Source organism: Volvox carteri, assembly GCF_000143455.1.
Source record: "Volvox carteri f. nagariensis unplaced genomic scaffold VOLCAscaffold_48, whole genome shotgun sequence".
In the NCBI taxonomy this organism is placed as follows: domain Eukaryota; kingdom Viridiplantae; phylum Chlorophyta; class Chlorophyceae; order Chlamydomonadales; family Volvocaceae; genus Volvox; species Volvox carteri.
In genome coordinates this window covers 917,866-939,444 of record NW_003307591.1, presented here as the reverse complement: position 1 = coordinate 939,444, position 21,579 = coordinate 917,866, and the positions used below count along the sequence as shown (strand labels likewise).

General features: G+C 52.2%; 4 protein-coding genes across 4 annotated transcripts; 3 read left to right on the top strand and 1 right to left on the bottom strand.

The window, feature by feature from the left end:
* Nucleotides 1-1,866: 1,866 nt before the first annotated feature.
* VOLCADRAFT_118965 (uncharacterized protein) lies at nt 1,867-5,965 on the top strand (the record flags this gene model as incomplete). Its single annotated transcript, XM_002955101.1, has 7 exons — nt 1,867-2,134; nt 2,983-3,157; nt 3,335-3,677; nt 4,083-4,099; nt 4,379-4,645; nt 4,961-5,166; nt 5,838-5,965. 7 exons carry the CDS (start codon nt 1,867-1,869, stop codon nt 5,963-5,965), a joined length of 1,404 nt encoding a protein of 467 aa, XP_002955147.1.
* A 2,680-nt stretch (nt 5,966-8,645) lies between these two features.
* VOLCADRAFT_96027 (uncharacterized protein) lies at nt 8,646-11,365 on the top strand (the record flags this gene model as incomplete). Its single annotated transcript, XM_002955100.1, has 5 exons — nt 8,646-8,672; nt 8,762-9,064; nt 9,384-9,536; nt 10,018-10,283; nt 10,867-11,365. The coding sequence occupies 5 exons, from the start codon at nt 8,646-8,648 to the stop codon at nt 11,363-11,365; spliced, it is 1,248 nt and encodes a 415-aa protein (XP_002955146.1).
* A 494-nt stretch (nt 11,366-11,859) lies between these two features.
* Nucleotides 11,860-17,484, bottom strand: jtnpB4 (jordan tranposition protein; the record flags this gene model as incomplete). Its single annotated transcript, XM_002955038.1, has 17 exons — nt 17,239-17,484; nt 16,940-17,170; nt 16,807-16,863; nt 16,569-16,709; nt 16,274-16,450; nt 15,957-15,975; nt 15,871-15,920; nt 15,583-15,729; nt 15,287-15,433; nt 14,991-15,137; nt 14,673-14,929; nt 14,111-14,582; nt 13,999-14,034; nt 13,711-13,859; nt 13,340-13,568; nt 12,614-12,973; nt 11,860-12,483 (listed from the first exon to the last, which is right to left on the bottom strand). Exons 1-17 carry the CDS (start codon nt 17,260-17,262, stop codon nt 11,860-11,862), a joined length of 3,267 nt encoding a protein of 1,088 aa, XP_002955084.1. The 5' UTR covers nt 17,263-17,484.
* A 449-nt stretch (nt 17,485-17,933) lies between these two features.
* Nucleotides 17,934-19,211, top strand: VOLCADRAFT_96025 (uncharacterized protein; the record flags this gene model as incomplete). The annotated part of the gene is made up of 3 exons (XM_002955099.1): nt 17,934-17,990; nt 18,357-18,794; nt 18,975-19,211. 3 exons carry the CDS (start codon nt 17,934-17,936, stop codon nt 19,209-19,211), a joined length of 732 nt encoding a protein of 243 aa, XP_002955145.1.
* Between the last annotated feature and the right edge of the window lie 2,368 nt (nt 19,212-21,579).

Here is a 21,579-nt window from a genome sequence, read left to right as displayed (position 1 = left end):
CCCCCCGGTAAGAAGGTGAGGTCGGCGGGGGATCCCAGGGAGTGTGTGTGCGTGTGTGTATGTGTATGTGTGTGTATGTGTGCGTGCGTGTGTGTTTTACATATCGATCCGGCCTGGCGCTGGTGTGTGTGTGTGTTAAGGGGGGGAAGGCGGGAGCGGTTCAAGGGGTGATGTATCAGCGGCAGCAGCTCCTCAGTGGAGGCAGAAGACTGTCGGCACATGGCGCACTCGCGTGGCAGATGACACAATGACCGCCGTAAGTAAGTCCTGGGAAATGCTGAGAGGCGCAGCAGTTGTAGGGTTTTAGGGTGATTGATCGTTCCCTAGCTGGTGGTCGTGTGCGCTCTCGCTTGTAGCAGCTGTTTGGAAGGCAGGATAACCACACCGCCAGCAGACCTTCCGTGCACTCCCGCAAGATCATCGGCTTCCATTTTTCGGACTCCAGCATTATGCGTGGCCCGCTTGAATTCACTAGCCCCAGGGATGAGGCGTACTGCTCTCGCGACCGCTCAGCTAAGCTCTCCACTTGTGGTTTTGAGCTCTGATCCGGTTGGTGTGTGTTGTCTGTTGCGATTCTTCCAAGTCTGTGTTCGAGTTCATCGATGTGTAGCGTCAAGACAGCAGCCAGCCGATAACGCCGAACCGAAGCGAAACCTAGAAGCAAAGCACATAGTATAAAAACTGTAACCCATATTAACAAAATTCGTCTGCGTGCAGCTCTGGATGTCATCGACATTTGTTGACTAACACCCAGCGAGCATACTTATTGTTACAAACTGTCCTAGGTCTCTGCCTACCGTCAATCCGTGTAAAGTCCTGCTCTGGAGAGCGGTCTGGTCGCAGCGTGACACATAAGGTGCCGTATTAACGGCCATGTGTCTGTCCTTCAACACAACTGCAACAAACCAAGTCCCATGCTCCTGACACAATTTGAGAGACATGCACCTGGAGCCAAAACGTTTTAGACATCCTGGGCCCATCGTTGCAGGAGGATACGTTTGTATAGGTTTATCCCGTTGCGTGATGTTTGGTCAGCTCCCGGTTGGATCCAAGTCCGTTTGCAGCGCATCATGCAAATGTTTACTTCTCGTTTCCTGCTTCCAATGTTTACAGTGGATCCCGATTGGGTCAAGTGCAACGCTCCAAGCAACGCCTCCCGTACAACGCTGTGGGCCTTAATCAAGTAGAAATCCTGAATTCGGCCAAGGCCGCACTAGCTTCACAGGCAATAATGCCTCAGCTGATATGCTCAAATGTTATAAAAGAACGCAACCGTAACAACTTTATTATCAGCTCAACAATCATCATAATCATTAACCGGTCACTGAAAAACAAGTTTTTTCGCATGGTTGATTGATAGGGAATGGTTGTTTCCAGCTCGTCAGCTCATGAGCCTCTTAATAATTAAAACGTCAGGACTTCACAAATCTCTTGTGATAATGTAGTTTACCTAAAACAAGCTAAATTCAAATCCATGGCTTCAAGGGCATCAGTTTGGCTCACCTTCAAGCAGTTGCTTTCTTGGTTGTACGAGCGATTTATCCAAGGCACGCGGAACTTGCGCAGCATGCATGCATGTGGAAGGTTCCTCGGAATAATTGCTACCACTATCATTGTGATAGTAAGGCTTCGCCAGAGGAAGGAAGCTGACGTAACAAGTCTGCAGCAGGCTGTAGCACAAGCTCTACTTACTCCAGCTCCTTGCTCAAGCTTGTGCTTCAACGGCGCCTCCTCGAGTATTTAAACCGTGGTAAGGATACCCCCATGTGAACAGCCTGAAGGGCGTTGGGGCGGTGGTGTCGCCATTCCTTCTTGTGCCATATCTTGGAAACCCAAAACTGCTATCGTCCGAGACAGCCAGACGCTATGAATTCCGGAACTGAATACTGTCCGCTGCATGCTGAACTCGTGTTATGGATGTGTTTTAATGATCTGAGCGGCGATGAATGTGTGGACTCATGGCGAGAAGTACTGCTGGCACAGTGCCGTCAGACGGGCTCTATCTTTTTTCCCATGTTGTTTACCATGATTTCTGGCAAGTCCTTAAAGTTGCCTGAGCTCCCGCAACCTGTACCTCCAATGCGTGATGGTTTCGACTTTCGCAATTGGGTGACGTCCTCTCACGTGCCGCACCGTAAGTTACCGTACTATACCTGTTGCGCGCGCTTCCCCCCCTTCAAAACCCATGATGCCGGCAATGCACCATAGATATCTGTCGTCACGCCTGATTTGCTTTTAGCGAAGAGCAGAAGTGGGCTCTAGTAAGTTCCAGGAATCGTAGGCCAGCTTTCGACCCCATCCCGTTGCTTGTGAGGGCTGTAATGGCTGAATACATGTGATCTATTCCATCTGCATTTTGGTGTGTTTTGTGGGTTAATACAAAGGAAGGCAGGAAGCTGACAGGAGCAGAAGCTCGTTCTAGGAGTCGTAACCTTATTACTAAATGCCGTTGCTCATAGGAATGCCTGGCTTGGCTTTAAAACTGTTTCAGCTTCGGAAATGTGATGTGGCTCAACGTGGCCGAGACAAGGGTGGACAAGGGTTCTTGTGCATGGGAACGGGCCTTTCACCCTTCACATTTCTGTAAACAGAAACTGAAAGCTATTTTGCATTATACAATTATGAGGGTAGGGAAGGCATGATCTTCTTTGCAACGAGGCTCACTCGATTCCTGTTCGGCTGATAAGTCCGTCCGCGCCAAGATAGACGCTTTCCTATTGTATAAGGGAAATCCTTTATCCATGAGCTTGAGTGCATGCTTTTCCGTGAAATGTCTGGTCCCCGCTGCACCATTGGGCTTGCAAAAGCGTTTAAAATGGAAGCTGCAGGCCCGTGCTTTTCACCGCGTTGCCTCCACCACGCACAACCTCGATATCCCGCAAAGATCATTATCAGGGTCTCTAGTTGCCGGCCGGCGACCGTCTAGGCGTCCTTCGCGTGAGCGACTGAGCTTCCACCGTACATGTTGTTCAGTGCTCCCAGAGCGAGGCGGTGGCCAGCGGGAGATTGATCCAACGTCCCTTGAAGCCGCTGCTGACACTATGGAGACCATCTGGGACCTGGTCTGCCAGCGGGACGAGGATGCATTACTTGGCTTCTTTCCCGACCATGTCCTGGACCAAGCCGCACAACTGCGCTACATAATGGAACGCGGCGAGTAAGTGCATATATTAGAACGCACGCGCGCACATAAAGGTCACAGATAAGGAGGGTTAGCCAAGCACTGGCATTCATCACCGATTTTCCTTTCCCTTTCCGATATTTTTAAACTCCTCCTCCTGCACCCCAGCAGACAAGTGCCCCCTTCCTCCCCTGTCCGCTGGAAAAACCGCAGCTCCCCGGAGTCTGCCTCCTCCTCCTCTGCACCCATCACATCCACGCCTCAACCGCAACCTTCTGCCCAACCTGCGAAGTCCCAATCCCTGCCACAGCCGCCGCCAAATTATCCGGACAGCCGACACGTCACACTGCGTGACGTGGTCCAACAGGCGCCCGGAATGATGGGCTTCAACTTTGATAGCTTTGCCACGCGGCACCTGTACGTGTCGCCGCCGACCCGTGGGTCGGTGAAGCGCCTCAGCTGCATGCGTACGGGACTGGACCGCGCGGTGCTACGGTATGCGGTGGCAGTGGAGGATGGGGAGCGGGCAGTGCTCACATTCGGTCTGGAATGCGAGGTGCGGGTTTGAGGGTTGGGGGTTTCGGAGCAACAGTTTTGAAAAGACGGGGCGGAGGGTTACTGGGGTCCGGGGGGGCTGTATGTGCAGTAGGTGGGTCGGGGCCGCTGATATAACGACAAAATTAGTTCAACCTGGGGATGCTCCTGGAACTGGGTTTCTTCTACCTGTTGGTGACGTGTCCGTAACCTCTGCTGATTCCCTTCCCCCTTCCCGAAATAATGTACGGCATGTACGGCTGGTATGTACGGCCGTCGCACAACGTGGTGCACGGCACCAACGCGGCGATTGATGACCTGCTTTTGATGTGTCATGTGGGAAAAAACAACTGGTCCTCCGACGAACGGACCACATTCATTGGTCCACTTCTTCTCCTCCTTCGTTACACATCACGTAATGCCGCAGGAGCGACTGGCACCGCAGTAAGTCTTACCAGGCCATCCTGCATGCAAATGCTTAAATCGAATACACCTCCAGGAATATGATTTGCTTTAATTATCCGGGTATTTAGGTTGTACGGAACAGGAAAATGGCAGAAAAATGCAGAACGCGTCACGCAATTTTCGTCAGCGAATGTTCATTGTTGTTATACAAAAACGCAGGGAACTACAGCAAGGGAACTACTTTTGCGATGCTGTAAAAAACCTGATGCTGATTCTCATGCTCGTGCAATCAACCTCGCATTTGGGGTGCCAACGCAGGTACCGCTCCGCCCGCGTGGAGTATGTCTGGCAGCTGGTATCAGGAACGGGCGAGAATATGGGTCTGGAGGTGTCGGAGTTTGGGACAGCAGCAGCGGCAGCGGCTGCGGGGACCTCGCCGACCGCGTCAAAAGCAAGCGACGACGACGACAACGAGGAGGAGGAGGCACACAGCATGGGGGATGGTGATGCGGATGTTGAAGGCCGGGGCCCGCATCCCTCGCTGCCCCCGGAAGCCGTCATCGGCATCCAGCTGGCGGCGCTCGCGTAAGTCCCATCGTTTTTTAGGAATTGAACATGTGATGTGATTTTCCTTCCCTCGCTTTGGGTCCTCCAAACGTAGTGTATGTTTCGAGAAACACAAACAAACGTTTCAAAACAAAAGTTTCGTTTTTGAGCACACATAATTCTACGGCTTGCGCCTTTTGCCAGGAAGGCGAAAAAGATTGTATTTTTATTTGTTAATGTTCATTAGTATTGGGCGATAAGAAAAGAAAAAGCAAGTAAAGCGTGAAGTCCTGATATCGTGCGCGATGTACAAAAGGCTGATGTGCGATATGACGCGGCGAATAATGGTCGCAGGTGCGAGGACATTTCCCGAGTGTTCGCGTTCGCATCGCCGGCCAATAAAGCAGTAACGGGTCCACTGGAGCGATTCACGATGCTGCTGCTCCGAGACCCCAAGTACCGACCGCTAGTGCGCCACCGTGTCGCGGAGCAGGTTGACCTCGGCTCGTTGCGGCCAGGGATTCATCGCGCCGTGGTCAAGGTCGTGAGCACGAACACAGGTAATAAGAATGGCATTTTTGGGGGTCGTGCTGATCGGGTTGGGTCCTGTGCGTGTTCGAAACATCGGTCCTGTTTTGGCTTTTGTTTTGGTTCCGAGGTTGCTTGGGGGCGCGCTTTTGCTGCTCAGATAATGAGAACTTGAGATAACAGTGTTTGCGAACCAAACTAATAAGATTCGCTACTACTTGGCGTTGCTGCAGTGGTAAAGTATCAATAAATAAATTAAATTTAAATTTAAAATTATTGCCGTTGTGCACTTGTGTTGTAGATCCCGGGGGATGAGGTGCCTTAGTGTTTATAATAGCAGCCCCCTAAACCGCTTGACGAGGGGCGCCGCCGCCGGCGTGTCTTTTTTAATAAGAATAATGTGTTGGCGCGCATCTTCTGCTGCTGTGGCGCCCAACGCTTTTGCTTGCGTCTTCGTCGTTGCCTGCCGGTTCTTGTTACCCACTGCACTCGTACTCGCACGTGTTCGTAGCAGTGGTAAGTGGTATTACCGCGCGAGAAGATAGACCCCCCAGATAGACCCCGCAAGGGAACATGTATATACCCCGGCAGCATGGTGGTAGGGGGGCCATCGAGGGCCACAACGGACTGTCGTACACTGGGAAAGCTAGGATGGAAACACACACGTTCGTGTTCATATGTTTGTGCCTTTTGCTGCGCTCAGGTATGCCCCAAGAAGTCGAGATGATGTTTTACTGGGTGCTCAGTCGGCAAGGTCCGGACGCCGGGCCACAGGCAAACTGTTGGATGACAGATTCAGTAGAGCTTGTACATGCTAGGACGCTTAAATGATAAATAAAAAGATTCCTCAAGATGATTTGTGATATGGTTGATAATAATTTCGATATTTTATAAGAAAAAATATTTATGAAAAATAATGATGAGACGATGTAGGGTTTGCAAAAACCGAGGATCCAAAAATCACCGTGCTGAGGGGCGGTGCTCACCATGCACGTCACGGCTGTCATCTTAAAAAAAGAACATCGCTGTGAGGTCGTATGCCTAAAGGGTTTTCGTTGGCTGCGGCATGCTTTTTGCCTCTGGTAGGGCTCCTCGGCTTCTGTTTCACTTGGCATGATGAGCGCAAACATGGACATGCCGGATGAGGGTGCTACATCATGCAACATCGTACAGCATCGCACTTGTACGGCAGGACAATGGCATATATGTATGTCCGAGTGTGCGTGCTGCATTGTTGTAACCATATACCCCCCAACGGACCATGGGAGTGGGCTTGGGGCAGCTGAAGCCGTTAAGAGCCTCCAAGTCCAGCCATCGCGCGAGGAGAAGTAGCGCCGTTGTTGTTGCTTTTGTTTTTGTTAGGCTGCGCATGGAGAATATCCCTGCATCCTGTGGCCTTGAGAGCATTTGATATATACAATATGTACAGCAGAGCGAGCTTCAGTGTACGGCGGTTGGCCGTACGGCAGTGGTACAGCACAACACAATGCTTGGGATGGCAAACACGACGGACATCCTGAACGGTGCTTACACCCGTGTTATGGAAAATTGCTCTTACGTGTCTGGACCGGACGGATGGACATGAGGCAACTTTCTTATCGCATATACAGGGCATGCAACGGTATGTGTTAACCATGGAAGGCAACATTTTTCTTTCTAGTTGGTCACCAGGTCATAGTGATTTATTCCTTTGTGTTCAGTTCTTAAACTCATGCACGCCCGTACCGGAAAAGTGCTTTCCGATACGGCGGTGTCAGGAGGTGGTATCTACGTCGTCTTAGGGGCAACCCTAAGACCAAGGGGATGAACGAATAGATATAATCTCTGTTTCTTGGCTGCAGCAAGTGTTGTCCTGGGCACAACGTTGATGGCCTGATGCCGACGCGACCTCCTATACGACAATGCCAGGCAAACGCAGCGGATGTTCAGGAATTACTTAGGCGTTCATATTACTCGTCACTGCTTCAACGGCACTGGACTGGGCGGATGTAAGACGTGCGTTGGTGGACGCGATGGCCTTACGGAAGGGGAGAAAGACGCTTAGGAGATGCTTGGATTGTTATGTGCAAGTCACGGACGGGGACGTTTAACTCTCTGAATGCTGAATTTTAGCTACTAGTCGGGTTCTGAACTTCGCCTGTTGTTGGTTCCGCCCGTACAGGAAAAGTGTCTTCCGATACGGCGGTCACAGCAGGTGGTATCCACGTCGACTTGTAGGCAAACCAAATACAACCAGGGGATGATATGACAGTTCTGGAGTGCATGTTTCTTGGCCGCAAGCAGCAGCAAACTTAAATCGCGTTGGGCCATTTGCCCAGGCTGCTGCATGGACGACAAGTCAGGCTAATGCAGCTGATGTCCATGAAGGGTTCATTACGTGCTGAATATGAAAGATTGCTACGAAGACTCTGGCCCTGACGGATGTGCATTGTAAGGAAGGAAACGGATGCAGAGTTAGCACCGCGGCGCATGGAACGCTAAGTAAGGATGATGGACTGTAAGCGTTAATATTCGGAGCAGGGATTTCTGTCTTTTCGCTCGGTTCTGAAAGTCTAACGTCGCTTGCGCACCCCGTTTGTTCGGGGAACGTACTTAGATCTGATACGGCTCACCGGATTAGGAATAATGCTTTCTATGCTTGCATAGCCATTTTGCAAACACAGACCATTATGCCAAATCTTTGCTGTAATGCATATGCCTCTGGCCCAGATGACATGGCATGTGCAACATGTGAAATAGACTCTGCTGCCCTGCTGCAGTGCACTTCAATCCTTTATTTGTACATAATATTCGTGTAATATGAAAGGTGACTTCTTGCCAGAAGGGTAACGATCGGAGACATACTTATGGCATCCCATGGATTATGCGGCATGTATCCGCATCATTTGTTCTGTGTAATAGAATTTGTGTATTAGAAAATTCTCGAAAAGCTATCCTGCTGGTATTTCACGGCTGGACTTCCAGTGCTCCATCCGTACCCAGTGCGGGGCCCGCCCGTCGCCTGCGTAGCTTCGCAAACATTCCTCGTTCACCGGCAGGCGCTCTAAGTGCTACGAAGGTCGTAACACATCCACCTTCAGAAGAATAGCATGTAGACGTGTTGTTGGACTGCCGCTGAAGAAAATCTTAAACAAGCGGACCTTCGTCGAACTCTCGACCAACAGAAACTGTCATGTCGCGAAGGCGCTTGTCTCAATAACCACTTGTTAACACGTGTCATTAGCTCACTGTTAAAAAATAATTCTCATTTCGCTTCCGACCACCTTTCAACTATACCACGTTTGCCACCGCCGCCGCCATGGAGCCAGCAGTGGAATTATTTACCCGCTTAATTACGGCCGCGCTGGCAGGGATTAGGAATTGGCGACAGAATCAGAATGTGGCGAAGATGCTCGTCTTCAAGCTTGCCTGCTTCCTTGCCTCCCTTCCTTCACATCCACGGGTGAAACTCGTCTTTCAAAGGCATCACGGTCTGGCACCAGTCGATGCGTCCCCAACAAGCATATATGATATGAAATTCACAGATGGAAACGGCAAAGTAAGGACGCTGCTCGTCTTTTTGCTGTCATGAAGCCCGTGACGGGAGACACCTCATATAGGCTACTCCCTTTGAAATGTTGCCTGCAGGTCACTGTGCTGGGGCACCTGTTGGGCCTCACGAAGAAATCGGACCGAGAAAAATTTAACAGGCTTCTCCACGACGGCGGCAGATTGTACGTCCTCGACGAGATCCATGGGTTGAATCTTCCCTCACAAGCTGTGATTGAGGAGGCCTGGAAGCGTGCTGATGCAGCTGCTCCCCCCAATGACAGCGACCTCATTGGAAAAGTTCAATGCCTACAGTTCGATGTGCGCAAGCCCCCCCCGCCTTTCTACAACTTTCATTGGCCGCAGGCAGCCTGGGCCAGATTTGCAAATGAGCAGCAGAAGGTGAGTCATCACCATTACCACACTGTACAACACCATACAAACTGCAAGTCCAAGTCAGTTTGATCCTGCTGACCCCTCCTCACGTCATCCAGTCAAGTCATCCACTCCATTTCGGTCCATGAACTGTCACCTCCACTCCATATCTCTTGGGCTACCTAGCCATAATCTCACGCCCCCGACATTGTTGGGGATGTAACCAGGAATCGGACCCAGGATCTTACGTCGTAATGTCTCTAGACCAGGCCATCATTATGATCCCTACTGCACCATTTAAAAGGAAGCACGGTTTAACATCTTCTTTATGTCTGATTATATATAGGAGCTGAACGAGGCCAACACAACAACTGCCAGCAAGGCTACGAACAGCCAGTTCAGAACCTTGGCCGGCGAAGGTGCCATTCCAGTGGAGGTGCCTCTGCAGCCTCGCACTGAAGGCCAAAATGCGACCACCGGGAAGCAGGCAGTGAACCTGGTAAGTGTTTGGTTTGGGTGTGGGCCAGGGATGCAAACATGCTTGGCTCGCGCATGTTACTTCATTTACTTCATTTACATGTAGTGAAGGCCACGTCTTCAGTAATGAAGGCAGGGCATTGAATTCATCCAGTGTGCACACAAACAAACCTGCCATTCACTCCCGCAAACAGGCAGGGTGGGGTCACAAGATGTGTGTGTGGTGCGTGCATGCACCTTGTGGATATGTAAGGATGATGGCCTGTGAGATGCTATTAGAGATGTCCTGGTTTGGGTGATGACTACAGGGGTTTACAACAACCCATGTTGTAAAAAGGTTCAGCTCCCTTGGCATCTCCCTGACTACGCTTTGCCTGGTTTTACACATATTCAGTACATGAAATCCTTGCAGTTTTTGGCCATTATGTTGGTGTGGTGCTGCTACACAGCCACTTATCTCTTTGCTTACTAGGCCCTGCTCTCCCTGTGCTGTGTGCCCTCAGCAGACGCCTTGTGATGTACCACGAAACAGCACCAAGCCTTGTATCCATCTTGATGCCGACTCGGCGGATCACACAGAATCAGTCAGCATGGCTGAAGCAGGTCCTTCCTCTGCAGTACCAGTGGCCGTGCAGAAGAAGCCTGTCCTCAAGTGCTCGTACCCTCCCATGGGTGCTTGCACAAACAGCTTGCAGATCTGCACCACAGACCTTCAACATCTTGGAAAAAGCGAGCTCCTGAATGACACATGCATCGACTTTGGCACGAGGTTAGAATTTCAGGGGCAGGTGGCTGGCAAATAGGGGGTCAATATCTTAAGGACATGCCGGATGTGTGATATGATGGGAGGACGGAGAGGGTCACATCCCTCATTGCACTGCTGCCGAGTGTTGCTCCACGAGAGCTCTCGAGGATAATGACGCTTGCTTGCATGCATGGTGCAGCAACCTAAACAGCTATGTTTCCATGGCGGTTGTAAATGCGCAAAGTGCTGCAGGTTGCCCTGGAGCAAGTGCTGAAGCCTTTCAAGCAAGCTAGTTACGGGTAAGAGTTCTGATAACTGATTTAATACCAAAAAATTACCTTCTAATTCGTGCCAATCGCATGGAAATGAAGTTCTTTCTGCTGCTTGTTGTTGTAATCCTGCTGCCTCAAGAAAGAGCTTCAGACGGGCTTGATGGGCGATCTAAAACATGAGAGATGGAGAGAATTAGCTATCTATCCCCACTATAGTGCCCATGTGAAGCGCAAACCTGAACCCAAACGCCATATAGCAGTGCAGATATTAGCTGTGCTTAAAAACCATAGCATGTTGTGAATGTTCACTGCCCACTGCCTTTCTTTGTGAGCAGGACAATGACCATGCATGATAGCAAGGGGAAGGCCCACGAGTGCAGGCTGGCGCTCGGAGCGTTCATTGCAGATCTGCAGGAACAGTGGGAAGCCCTTGGCCTGCGTTACTTTAGAGATGTGTCCACACTGGCCACGAAGGATGACATGATCAGCCTGGATTCTGATCCACCTCTGCGCCATGAGGAAGACATGAAGGTGATGTGTAACACCAGGCCAAGAGTACACAGTTGGGAGATGCTCTTGGTTGGGGAGGTAACAGCAGGCAGCAAACACTACTGGTGTAACACAATACCTTCGTCGAGCAAGGTATATGTATTGCTGGCAGGGGATGTCACCCTGAAGCAACGGAACGAGGTCGGATTTGTGGGCGAGGAGGTTGCGTTATGGGGCTTTGCAAATACCGACATTTACCAGTGTACCCGTGGACACACTTCACCAGGGCTTCAACGGTATCTCGATGCATCTCATAGAGGCTTTAAAGGCATGTATAGAGGATAAGTGCAAGCAACAGAAGGAGAGAGTGAACTTGAAGATCAAGGGACGGCTTGCCTCATATCGGTGTTTGCAAGACCGACCATGAGGGCCCCTACTGCTCTGGACCCGCGGGTAAGGCCCTTCGAAAACTAGTACTGGCTGGAACCAGGAAGTCGCCCCAGTATACAAGCAAAGCAGACATGCCCCAACAATGAACTATCCAACAAAGGATTTAGTCAGTCAACGTATGGAACGGGCCCCAAGCAATTTCTGTCGATTTGCATAGTAATGTGCCACTCCCATTACCTATTACTTCACCAATACGTCCCTGTGCACAACATTCATTCGGTTATCCATCAGCCATACCATCAGCTGTACCTTCATTGAGAAGCCCCGCCCAGGCCACGGTCCGACCATTCGAGGGCCTGGGCGACCATGCCCACCAGTCCCCACGATTTGCCCTCCACTCCACCAATGTGTTACTAACGATTGCCCCTCAAGAGCAAGCCACAAGGGATTCAGAGGTCTTGCAGTGCTAATATTAATGTGCTGCTACCGTGACCTCGCCCATGGGGTCTGTGGCTGCAGGGCCTCCCAGCCAGCCACCCGCATGAAGCTGTAGCTTCTTGAAAGAACACACAGGGCGCCCGCTTATGGGGGTGTGGCAAGATGTGCACCCGGCAAGGCGCAACATCCTCAGCCAGGTAGTAACGAGAGCCTGTGTTGGACACACTGGCAGCCCTGGCGTCCACCAAGGGGACATTCATGAACTGGTCGACCGCAACTTCGGCATCACTGTTGTTCCCCAGCAGGGGAGCATGCCATTCGACCTCCAGCACCACATCGAACTTATCCCTGTTCAATGGCGACCTGTAGCGGTACAAGCCCAGCACCTTCCCTGCCCACATTTTGTCGCTGGAGTTGCATCTCCGGGTGATGAACCAGCAGGCCTGTGATGTCTTAGGCTTGTTGCTATCGAATGCAGTGAGTTCCACATTGTTGTTGAGCTTGATGGCCACGAGCTTCTCCAGGAACCTGCCTGCGAGATGTATACCACTGACCGGCTTTGACCCCAACAGCAAACCCGGCTGCACCCACACATCTTGGCACCACAGCTCACTGAGGCAGCACTTGGCAAGCACCTACAGATGCAGGCAAGAGGCACACCAGCAGATAGGTACGGCACGGTCGCTCAAGGTGGTGAGTGTATTTACCAAGTTGTAGCGATGAAGACAGGCATGCATCACAGGGCAGTCACACCAGGTTTCACACCTTGTTCCGCATGGACACAGAGCCATGGCTGTCCCGGTGCAACAGCATCCTTCTTGAATGGGTCCTTAGCCTCAGGTGTGAAAGATAGTCGGACAGGAATGGCCCCGGGGTCGTGTCATCAGTCCACTGCTCCCACAGCCAGGCGGTGAAAACACCAAATAAATCAGAGTAGTCAGTGCTGTGGCGCAGGTAAGTCTCATGCATCTCCAGGAGGAAGCCTTCCGGAAGGGTCTCACGCCGTGCCTGCTTAAATCCTATTGCAGCGTTTCCGGAGATAGTGTCAACGCTGGGGCCGGTGGAATTAGTGACCGTCCAATATGCCTTCTGCTGATGGGTCAACTTTCCAGCGGACACGGCGTCCTGTGGGGGTTCAAAAGTGCAGAGGCCCTCGGGTAACCTCTCAGCAGCTAGAATCACTGACTCCTTATGTATCTAGCTGCGCATACAGGTAGCCTCGGGGTACTGCTTGTTCTTCATCAGCTTCACCAAATGGTTCCACAGTGATTCGTAGCCCCACATCGTGGTTGTGAAACTTGGCCCAAGGTGTTCAATTCACTCCGCGAGGTGCAGCAGCTGATGCAACTTCATGTCTAGTTCGCAGGAAGGCAGGTGAATCTCCATCAGTGTCACGGCACGAGCGACACCATGGAGGATTGGCAAGCAGTCCTCCCGCGGCACGGCCTTGTCCATCAGGAAGGACACGCTGCAAAGCAGCTGCAGCATCACCTCAAGCTGAGGAGAACCGATTCCAGTGGCGTGGCCAAAGATGTAGGCTCCATATGGGCTAGCAAGAAAGCACCATGTGTGCATCTTCACACTCTTTCCGGGCTTGAAGAGGCTGTGCAGGCGTGATCCGCCACCGTCCCTTGAGGGGATGACTGCTGCCACCAATCCCACAGCTGAGGCCATCCGATCAACGCTGGGTGTCAACCATGGCGTCCCCTCCCATGTCCGTCTGTTGACGTTGAGCTCATGCCAGCAAGAGTGATGTGCACAGCCGGCAAATGAATTTTGTTAAGGTAGCCTTGCTGTGTCACCCAACCGACGGTCTCACTTCACTGCACTGCAAAGCAACTCACGGTTCTGGACATACTCACTGGTGGACGGCATCAGTCACCCAGGCGCCACCCATGGCAAGCTTGAAAAGATCACGCGAGCTGTTGGCTAGCGTATGCATGGGGTCGTAGTGGAGGCCCAGGTCCGTGTTGAAGTGGTCGAGGTCCAACAGGGCAAGGTGGTGCAGCGCCTGCGTGACAAAGGCGATTGCAGACGTGAATGCTGCGGGAGTTGTCTGGTGCAGGGTTATAGTGCATAATGACAGGAACACTGGATACTGGTAGGTCCGCCACCCATTCTTTCCCTCCATTGTAACACCCCATACTTACTGGCGCAGATTCCACCTCGCCACCATGGGTGGGCACCTGCATTGGCAGTGTCCAAAGTTATTTACATGTGTTATCCTGTGCACAGTAATGCACAACAAACATTGGTCCCTACCGGAGTCATGGCCACGAGCTCCACCTTTGTCCGTACTGCTGGCCGAGGCTCATTGGCTATCCTTGTGATAGACTGTCCTGTGGCATCTGTGATGGGGTTCAGCACACTGGCAGGCCGCCTAATCGGGTCGTCACCGTCCAGCCACGTCCATGCTCCGGGATAGTTGTACTTGTGGACACCCTTGCTGCCAGCTGTCCAGCACTTATAGCAGCCATGTTTTACTCGTGGCACCCCTGACATTCGCAGCATGTCCTCGATGGCCCGGTAATCCCCACCGGCCGTGAGAAGTCTAACCCTGACACTGATGTAGGACTCCGTGTGTGCATCGAAAGTATCCACCCCGCACTCTGCCAGGCTTTCCAGCTCCCTGGACAGGAGCTTCAACATGCACCCAACACGCGGCCTCTCCCCCTCATCCTTCTTTCGTGAACCTGGCAGGATGCCAAGGACCGTTGTCGCACCGTGGGTGTACCTGAACCCAAGTTGGACAGACAGGGTTGGCAATGCAATTGGATGGATGTGCATGGCCCTACTGGGGGATCCACTGATGACAGTGCCCCACCTTATGTCTGGGCTGAAATTGTATGCTGTGATGGCGACGGGGTACAGACTGTAACTAGCATCGTCCTTGTATGTCTGGACTCCATCAGTGAAGACACCGAGGAGGATGTCCGTGTCACGCAGGGGAGGCTGTCCGCCTTGTTCAGATTCCTTCATGACAATGTAAGCCTTGCCGTCTGTGATGTCACAGATGAACCTGTCTGGCAACCCACGTTCGGCAGCAGATTTCGCATGATGCCTGATTTCCTTGGAGTAGTGCTTCGAAGCAAAAAGCCTCCGAATGTAGTCCGTGACACTTCTGCCCCAGAGGCTCCCCCACCTGCTGCCTTACCGTGCATGGAAACCGTGGGCTGGCAATGGCTGCTGGTCCTGCAGCTGACGGGGATGGCAAAGCAGCCGCCTCACCACCACGGGCATCCTCAGGCGCCGGCGGTGGCAGCTGCACAGAAGCAGAGGCGCCCCCCTCCTGCAGGCCACGTCGCACGGAGTGATGCACAGGAGGCACGACGGGTTCACCAGGTTGGTCAACGGGCAGTGTCATGCAGTGCACCCATTGTGTGCTCTGTGGTGCACCCTCCCTCACACGGACCGACCCCGCCCCTCAGGCTCCCCCACCTGCTGTCTTACCGTGCATGGAAACCGTGGGCCGGCAATGGCAGCTCGTTCTGCAGATGACGGGGATGGCAAAGCAGCCGCCTCACCACCACGGGCATCCTCAGGCGCCAGCGGTGGCAGCTGCACAGTAGCAGAGGCGCCCCCCTCCTGCAGGCCACGTCGCACGGAGTGATGCACAGGAGGCACGACGGGTTCACCAGGTTGGTCAACGGGCAGTGTCATGCAGTGCACCCATTGTGTGCTCTGTGGTGCACCCTCCCTCACACGGACCGACCCCGCCCCTCAGGCTCCCCCACCTGCTGTCTTACCATGCACGGAAACCGTGGGCTGGGCATGGCTGCTGGTCCTGCAGCTGACGGGGATGGCAAAGCAGCCGCCTCACCACCACGGGCATCCTCAGGCGCCTGCAGTGGCAGCTGCACAGTAGCAGAGGCGCCCCCCTCCTGCAGGCCGCATTGCATGGAGTGATGCACAGGAGGCACGATGGGTTCACCAGGTTGGTCAACGGGCAGTGGCATGCGGTGCACCCGTTGTGTGCGTACCCTCCCTCACACGGACCGACCCCGCCCCGGAGGCTCCCCCACCTGCTGTCTTACCGTGCACGGAAACCGTGGGCTGGGCATGGCAGCTCGTCCTGCAGCCGACGGGGATGGCACAGCAGCCGCCTCACCGCCACGGGCATCCTCCTCCTGCAGGCCGCGTCACACAGAGTGATGCACAGGAGGCATGACAGGTTTGCCAGGTTGGTCGACGGGCAGTCATGGCAGCGGGAAGCAGACTTGCACCGAAGCCCTGGTGTACCGGAGTACTGAACACAGCAAGCAAGTGCATCTGAGGATGCCCCCCTTCGTGCCATCCCCAGCCGACACACTCCACCCCGTCGTGCTGCTCCTGTGGAGTGTCATGTGGTGCACCCGTTGCATGCTCTGTGGTACACCGGTGTACCCTCAATTATGTGGACCGACCCCACCCCTCAGGCCTGCCCACCTGCTGTCCTGCCATGCATGGATACCATGGAGTGGCATCATCTGTATCATTGTGTCCCCTGTCCATCTCCCGTTGCTGCTCCTCATCGTCCGCCACCAGCCGGGTCATGTTTGGGGCCCGCTTTCTCTTCCTGGTCTCGTTGCACACACCAAAGCCTCGATGAACCAGCTCCTCTGACTGCAGGAGCAGCGACAGGGGACGGACGGGGGTCAGGGAGACTGCACGACACTCAAGGTGCGACTCTGCTCCCCCCTGCCATGCATGAGCTTGGTCTTGATCTCACCCATAATCCTACCTGTTCGCCTGCTTCTGAAGGGGCCAGCCCATTGCTCTGGCCAGCACCAGAGACCTCTGTGCCATCCTCGGACACCCCATACTCGCCAGCATCACCAGTGCCGCCATGCTTCACCGGGTCCACCATGGCAGCATCACCTCCCTGGGTGGATGGTGACAGGCAAGAAGACTGTGCGTGTGTGTGATGGGTGGGGGAAGGATGGAAGGCCGCGGGCCGGCGACAGGGCAGTGGTACATACCTCAGCTCCCCCGGAGGTCACCACCTCCTCACCAGCCTTCAAAGCTTCTTCATTCCCCTGTGACATACACAATCTGTTTGTAAAGGTGCCCATGCATATCGCTCCCCGCCCAGCCCTGGAGCTGGAAACCCACCGTTGTCATGGTCCTGTCAGCCGCGCTGGCTGCCTGTGATGTGATGACACTGGCGGCACAGAGGTGAAGCGCAAAGCTTGAAGTGGCATGCTCAGACAAAGCCGTGCTGCGTGCAGGGACCCCTGGCATGGTACACAACCCGCTGCTGTGCTCAGGGAGGCTACGGATGTACCTCTTCAGGCTCTCCTCCTTGGCACCACTACCAAGCATTCCGACAAGCGTCCTCTCCACCTGTGAGGACGGAGACAATCTGTTTGCGCGCCGAACACTTCTCAGCAACAACCTGGCACAGTATTCACCTCATTGCCAGCCGAGAATCTCATTGATACGAGATCGTCTGGCTTGCTGCGCCTTGGCACTGTAGCAACCCACTCAATGCCATCGACAATAACTATGAAGGTTTCTCCGGTGCGGCACTAGGCACGCAAAGTTAAACACTTCACGTTTAAGGTGTTGGCCTATTTGTCTCTTCTGTAAGTACAGGTCGCGTATCTGCATAAAGGTACCAGATGGTGCCATTTTCACAGCAATCACATAGTGCTAAACCCAGTGACGTTTCTTATTGGTGCTGCAAATTGTCCAAATGTTCACATGACTTCTGGGCAGCAAGAGGTGAAATGCCGTGCAATTCCGGACCCTGGTCCGGAAGTGTACGGCATCTTGAAAATTATGCTGAATCCTGGTCTTAACTTCGCAGAATTGGACAGTACCAACGAATCGAAGCCGATGTGCTCATATTTTGTAGATGACATCCAGGCAGAATAGTCCAAATAGCGGACAGGGGTCCTCGAGGTCTGTGTCCCCAGAACGGTCGTTGAGGAACACACTTGAAGAAGAGAGAGCTCTCATCATCCAGAGGAATTTAAAGAAGCTAGCAAGCCTTGGACTACAGGTCGCCAGGCCTTCAAGCAAGCCTCCATCTCGTCTGCCAAAACAGCGCTCACAACGAGGAGCTGAAGAAGGACACCCTCGACAATCAGCACGTATTGCTACTATGCATGCTGCGACAAAGAGGAAAGCCGCTGCCGCCGAGGGTGCAGTCCGCAATAAGGTATGACCGGGTCCAGATCGGGTCAAACCATTCATTTCCCTTCATACGGTTACCGCAGACCATTTCTCTCATTCCAATTTTCCAAATTATACTGTTTGACGCGATCTGGGTTACAAGTGTTTCTCTTAGGTTCATGTTTGCAATCACGTGCATTTTCACGGGATGCCTTGCTCCATGTCAATGTCGGCAAATAAAATGAATGCATGCAAAGGCAACAGATATCTGGGATCGATCCCAACCCATTTCCTCCTTGCAGTGCAGAAAAAACGGCCCAGGACCGACGATGATGCAGCCATAGAAGCTGCTGTGGAGGTCGCACCTGACCCTGACACCTACCTCAGCATCTTCACCGATGCATAAAAACAGCATGCTAATTCACACGGCCTTATGCTGAACAATGAGGCCGGCCGTGTCCTGGCGGCCATCCTTAGCTGGCCATCCCAGTACACCCTGTCTGCAAGCAACGAGGGTACTTTCCTTCGTGCCTACGAGGTCTGTGAGAAGCTCTGCGACGTGGGCGGTCTATGTGGGGAGGACTTCACCGATCCAAGGCGGCAGGCTGCCACGGTGTTCACAGATCAACTTGTGACCGTCCTGAAGGAGGGGCCCAAGCCGCTCAAGCCTGTGGAGCTTCAGCGCCTCTCCGCCGGCCTGGCAGCTATGTGCGGGGGTGGCAGGGGTCGTGCAAAGAAGCCCAAGCGGTCCAGCATGCGCTGCTGCAGGACCAGCACCACCCCTACAGACCGCATTCTTGATGACTTCCGGGATGACTTCCTTGCTACGAGCATCTTCGAAAACATCAAGGTGGGTGTGTGGGTGGGGTTTCATGGTGTACAATCTATTCCTATCCACTGGCTGATTGACATTCTTCATCGAACAAGCACCATGTCCTAGAGGGAGAAACCAGATATCCACACCACAGTGCATGCCGCCAGATCTAGCGCAGATCTACACCACAGTGCATTGTTGTTTGTGCTTTTGCAGAACTTGAAGCCGTGCCTGGCAAAGATCGTTGCAGACTTTGGGGGGGTTGATAAAGTTGCTTCTCTGGTGGGCATGAAGAGGCACGAAAAGGTCACGGAGGACCTCGTCTTTGATAAGCTGCACGGTGCCACTAAGACCAAGTGGAGGAACACACGGCACCTAAAGAAAGGAGGTGTGATGGGGTTTGAAACAGCTCTGCACCGAGGGCTAAAAATCAAACTATCTCTTTTTATATAAAATGCTATTTCATAATATTTCCTCTTTATTTAAATTGTATATTGGGTCTATTACAACTAGTATAACTAGATCCAATATACAATTTAAATAAAGATTTTCTATAGAGATCTGGTGTACTTTAGTTTGCTAAAATTACACCAGGCAATCTCTGTATTGTTTTCGAGATTATCTCTATATTGTTTAAGTGGACTATAATATAGTCCACATATGGCCAGCAACGTGCTCGGAATTTCTTGCTCTCCTAGGACTTCTGGGTTTGGATATAGGGTTGGCAAAAATACTATATTTATTTTCCCAAATAGTATAGTATAGTAAGAAATAGTACTATATATAGTAATATAGTACTATGATGCTATTACTAGGCAGGTACACGCTCCCTGTAGAAGGGGGGTGTACGACCAACCGTTGTACCTGAAAATTACACCGTTGGAAAGGTCTTCTTTTGTTCTTTCTAAATATCTACTTAGACATGAGAAAGCAGATCGCTGTGGTCATCCAGATCACTTTTTGTTAGTTCAGTGCCCGGTAGGTGGACCCCAAACCCCATGTCTCAAGGCGTGTTATGGCATGCTTGTAACTGCCGCCTGGCCTCTTACCCCCTATGAACATACAGGATGACGAGACCGCTGACGGCTGCACTGATCTCCTGGTGATTGGCCGCGCCATGGCAGTCATCAAGGACCTTGGCACTGTGCACATTCCCCCGACTGGCCAGTCCTTTGCACTAAACGACCGGCCACTCCGCCTCTTCCAGAAGGTAAATCAAGGTTGAGCTGTGATAGCACGTCTGCATCACATGTATTGACTTTGTTCTGGTTGCTTCTGTCTGCAGGTGCGATGGCCCATTGTGGGATTGCTCGCAGTCAAGGGCAAGATGACCGCAGTCCAGTGGGCCATGAGGACCACTGGGCTGAGCAAGAAGCAGTTGGATACGGTGGACTTGGAGTGATACACGCCCTGTTAGGAACCACCTTAGGTGTGGGAAGTGTAGGCAGTGTATGGGGCTGTACTTGGCTATTGGGCTGTCCTGTCCATGCGCCTTGTTGCGAGCCCCTCAGCATAGGCCTTGTGATCGCGTTCAGGGATCCATCATAACACTCATTCATTTGGTATGCTGCAGTACCATATGCAGTTCCAGCATGGATCGAGCGTGTGATTGTAGATATGTTGTAGGTATAAGTGCGGGCATGGTGGACCTGGACCTCATATGTGTGTCTGCCCGAATGGGAAAGTGGTCTGCTGTGAGAATCGGGCTCTAGCGAGATGGTGGCCCTAGGTTTTTGTTGGGCATACCTCTGTTTGAAGGCACCCTTAAGAACGGTTTAAGAATGCTGGGGGACGGAATGCTTGAGAACACTGTAACAACACTTGAGAATGCTGCAAGAATACTTGAGAATGCTGTGAGAACGCTTGAGAATGTTGTAAGAACGCTTGAGAATGCTGTGAGAACGCTATAAGAATGCTGTAAGAATGCTTGAGAATGCTGTAAGAACGCTTAAGAATGGTGAGAGAACGGTGTAAGAACACTGTAAGAACGCTTAAGAATGGTGAGAGAATGCTGTAAGAACGCTTGAGAACGCTGTAAGAACGCTTAAGAATGGTGAGAGAACGCTGTAAGAACGCTTGAGAACACTGTAAGAACGCTTAAGAATGGTGAGAGAACGCTGTAAGAATGCTTGAGAACGCTGTAAGAACGCTTAAGAATGGTGAGAGAATGGTGTAAGAATGCTTGAGAACGCTGTAAGAACGCTTAAGAATGGTGAGAGAACGGTGTAAGAATGCTTGAGAGTGGTGAAAGATTGCTTAAGAATGCGTGAGAAAATGGTTTGAGAATATCCTTGAGAACGGGTAAGATCTCTTGAGATTGCTTAAGAACGCTTGAGAAGGCACAATCTTAAAACATGGCAGATAAGAGCGTTCTCAGAACGCTCTTAACAGCTGCATCAACTTGTGCTTTATATGGCTTAAGATCGCGTTGAGAGTGCTCTTAAAGCGGTTTCATTTTGGTAGGGGTTGCTAGGTCGCCTAATAGGTAACCAAACCCAGAAGTCCTAGGAGAGCAAGAAATTCCGAGCACGTTGCTGGCCATATGTGGACTATATTATAGTCCACTTAAACAATATAGAGATAATCTCGAAAACAATCCCTATGGCAGCTCCCAACACCAACCCATTGTGAAAGTTGCAGTAGTGGCCGATAGTAATGGCAGTTACCTGTGTTGCACCGTTAAAAAACCCCAAGGACCTCGAGGGCCCACGCCGGGTGAGCGTCAACTGCTGGATTGCGGCAATCCAGGAATTGCCTTGGGTGGGTGGAGGGAAAACTAGAGGTCTCGTCAAGGCAACGGCAATTAAAGAACCAATGCGCC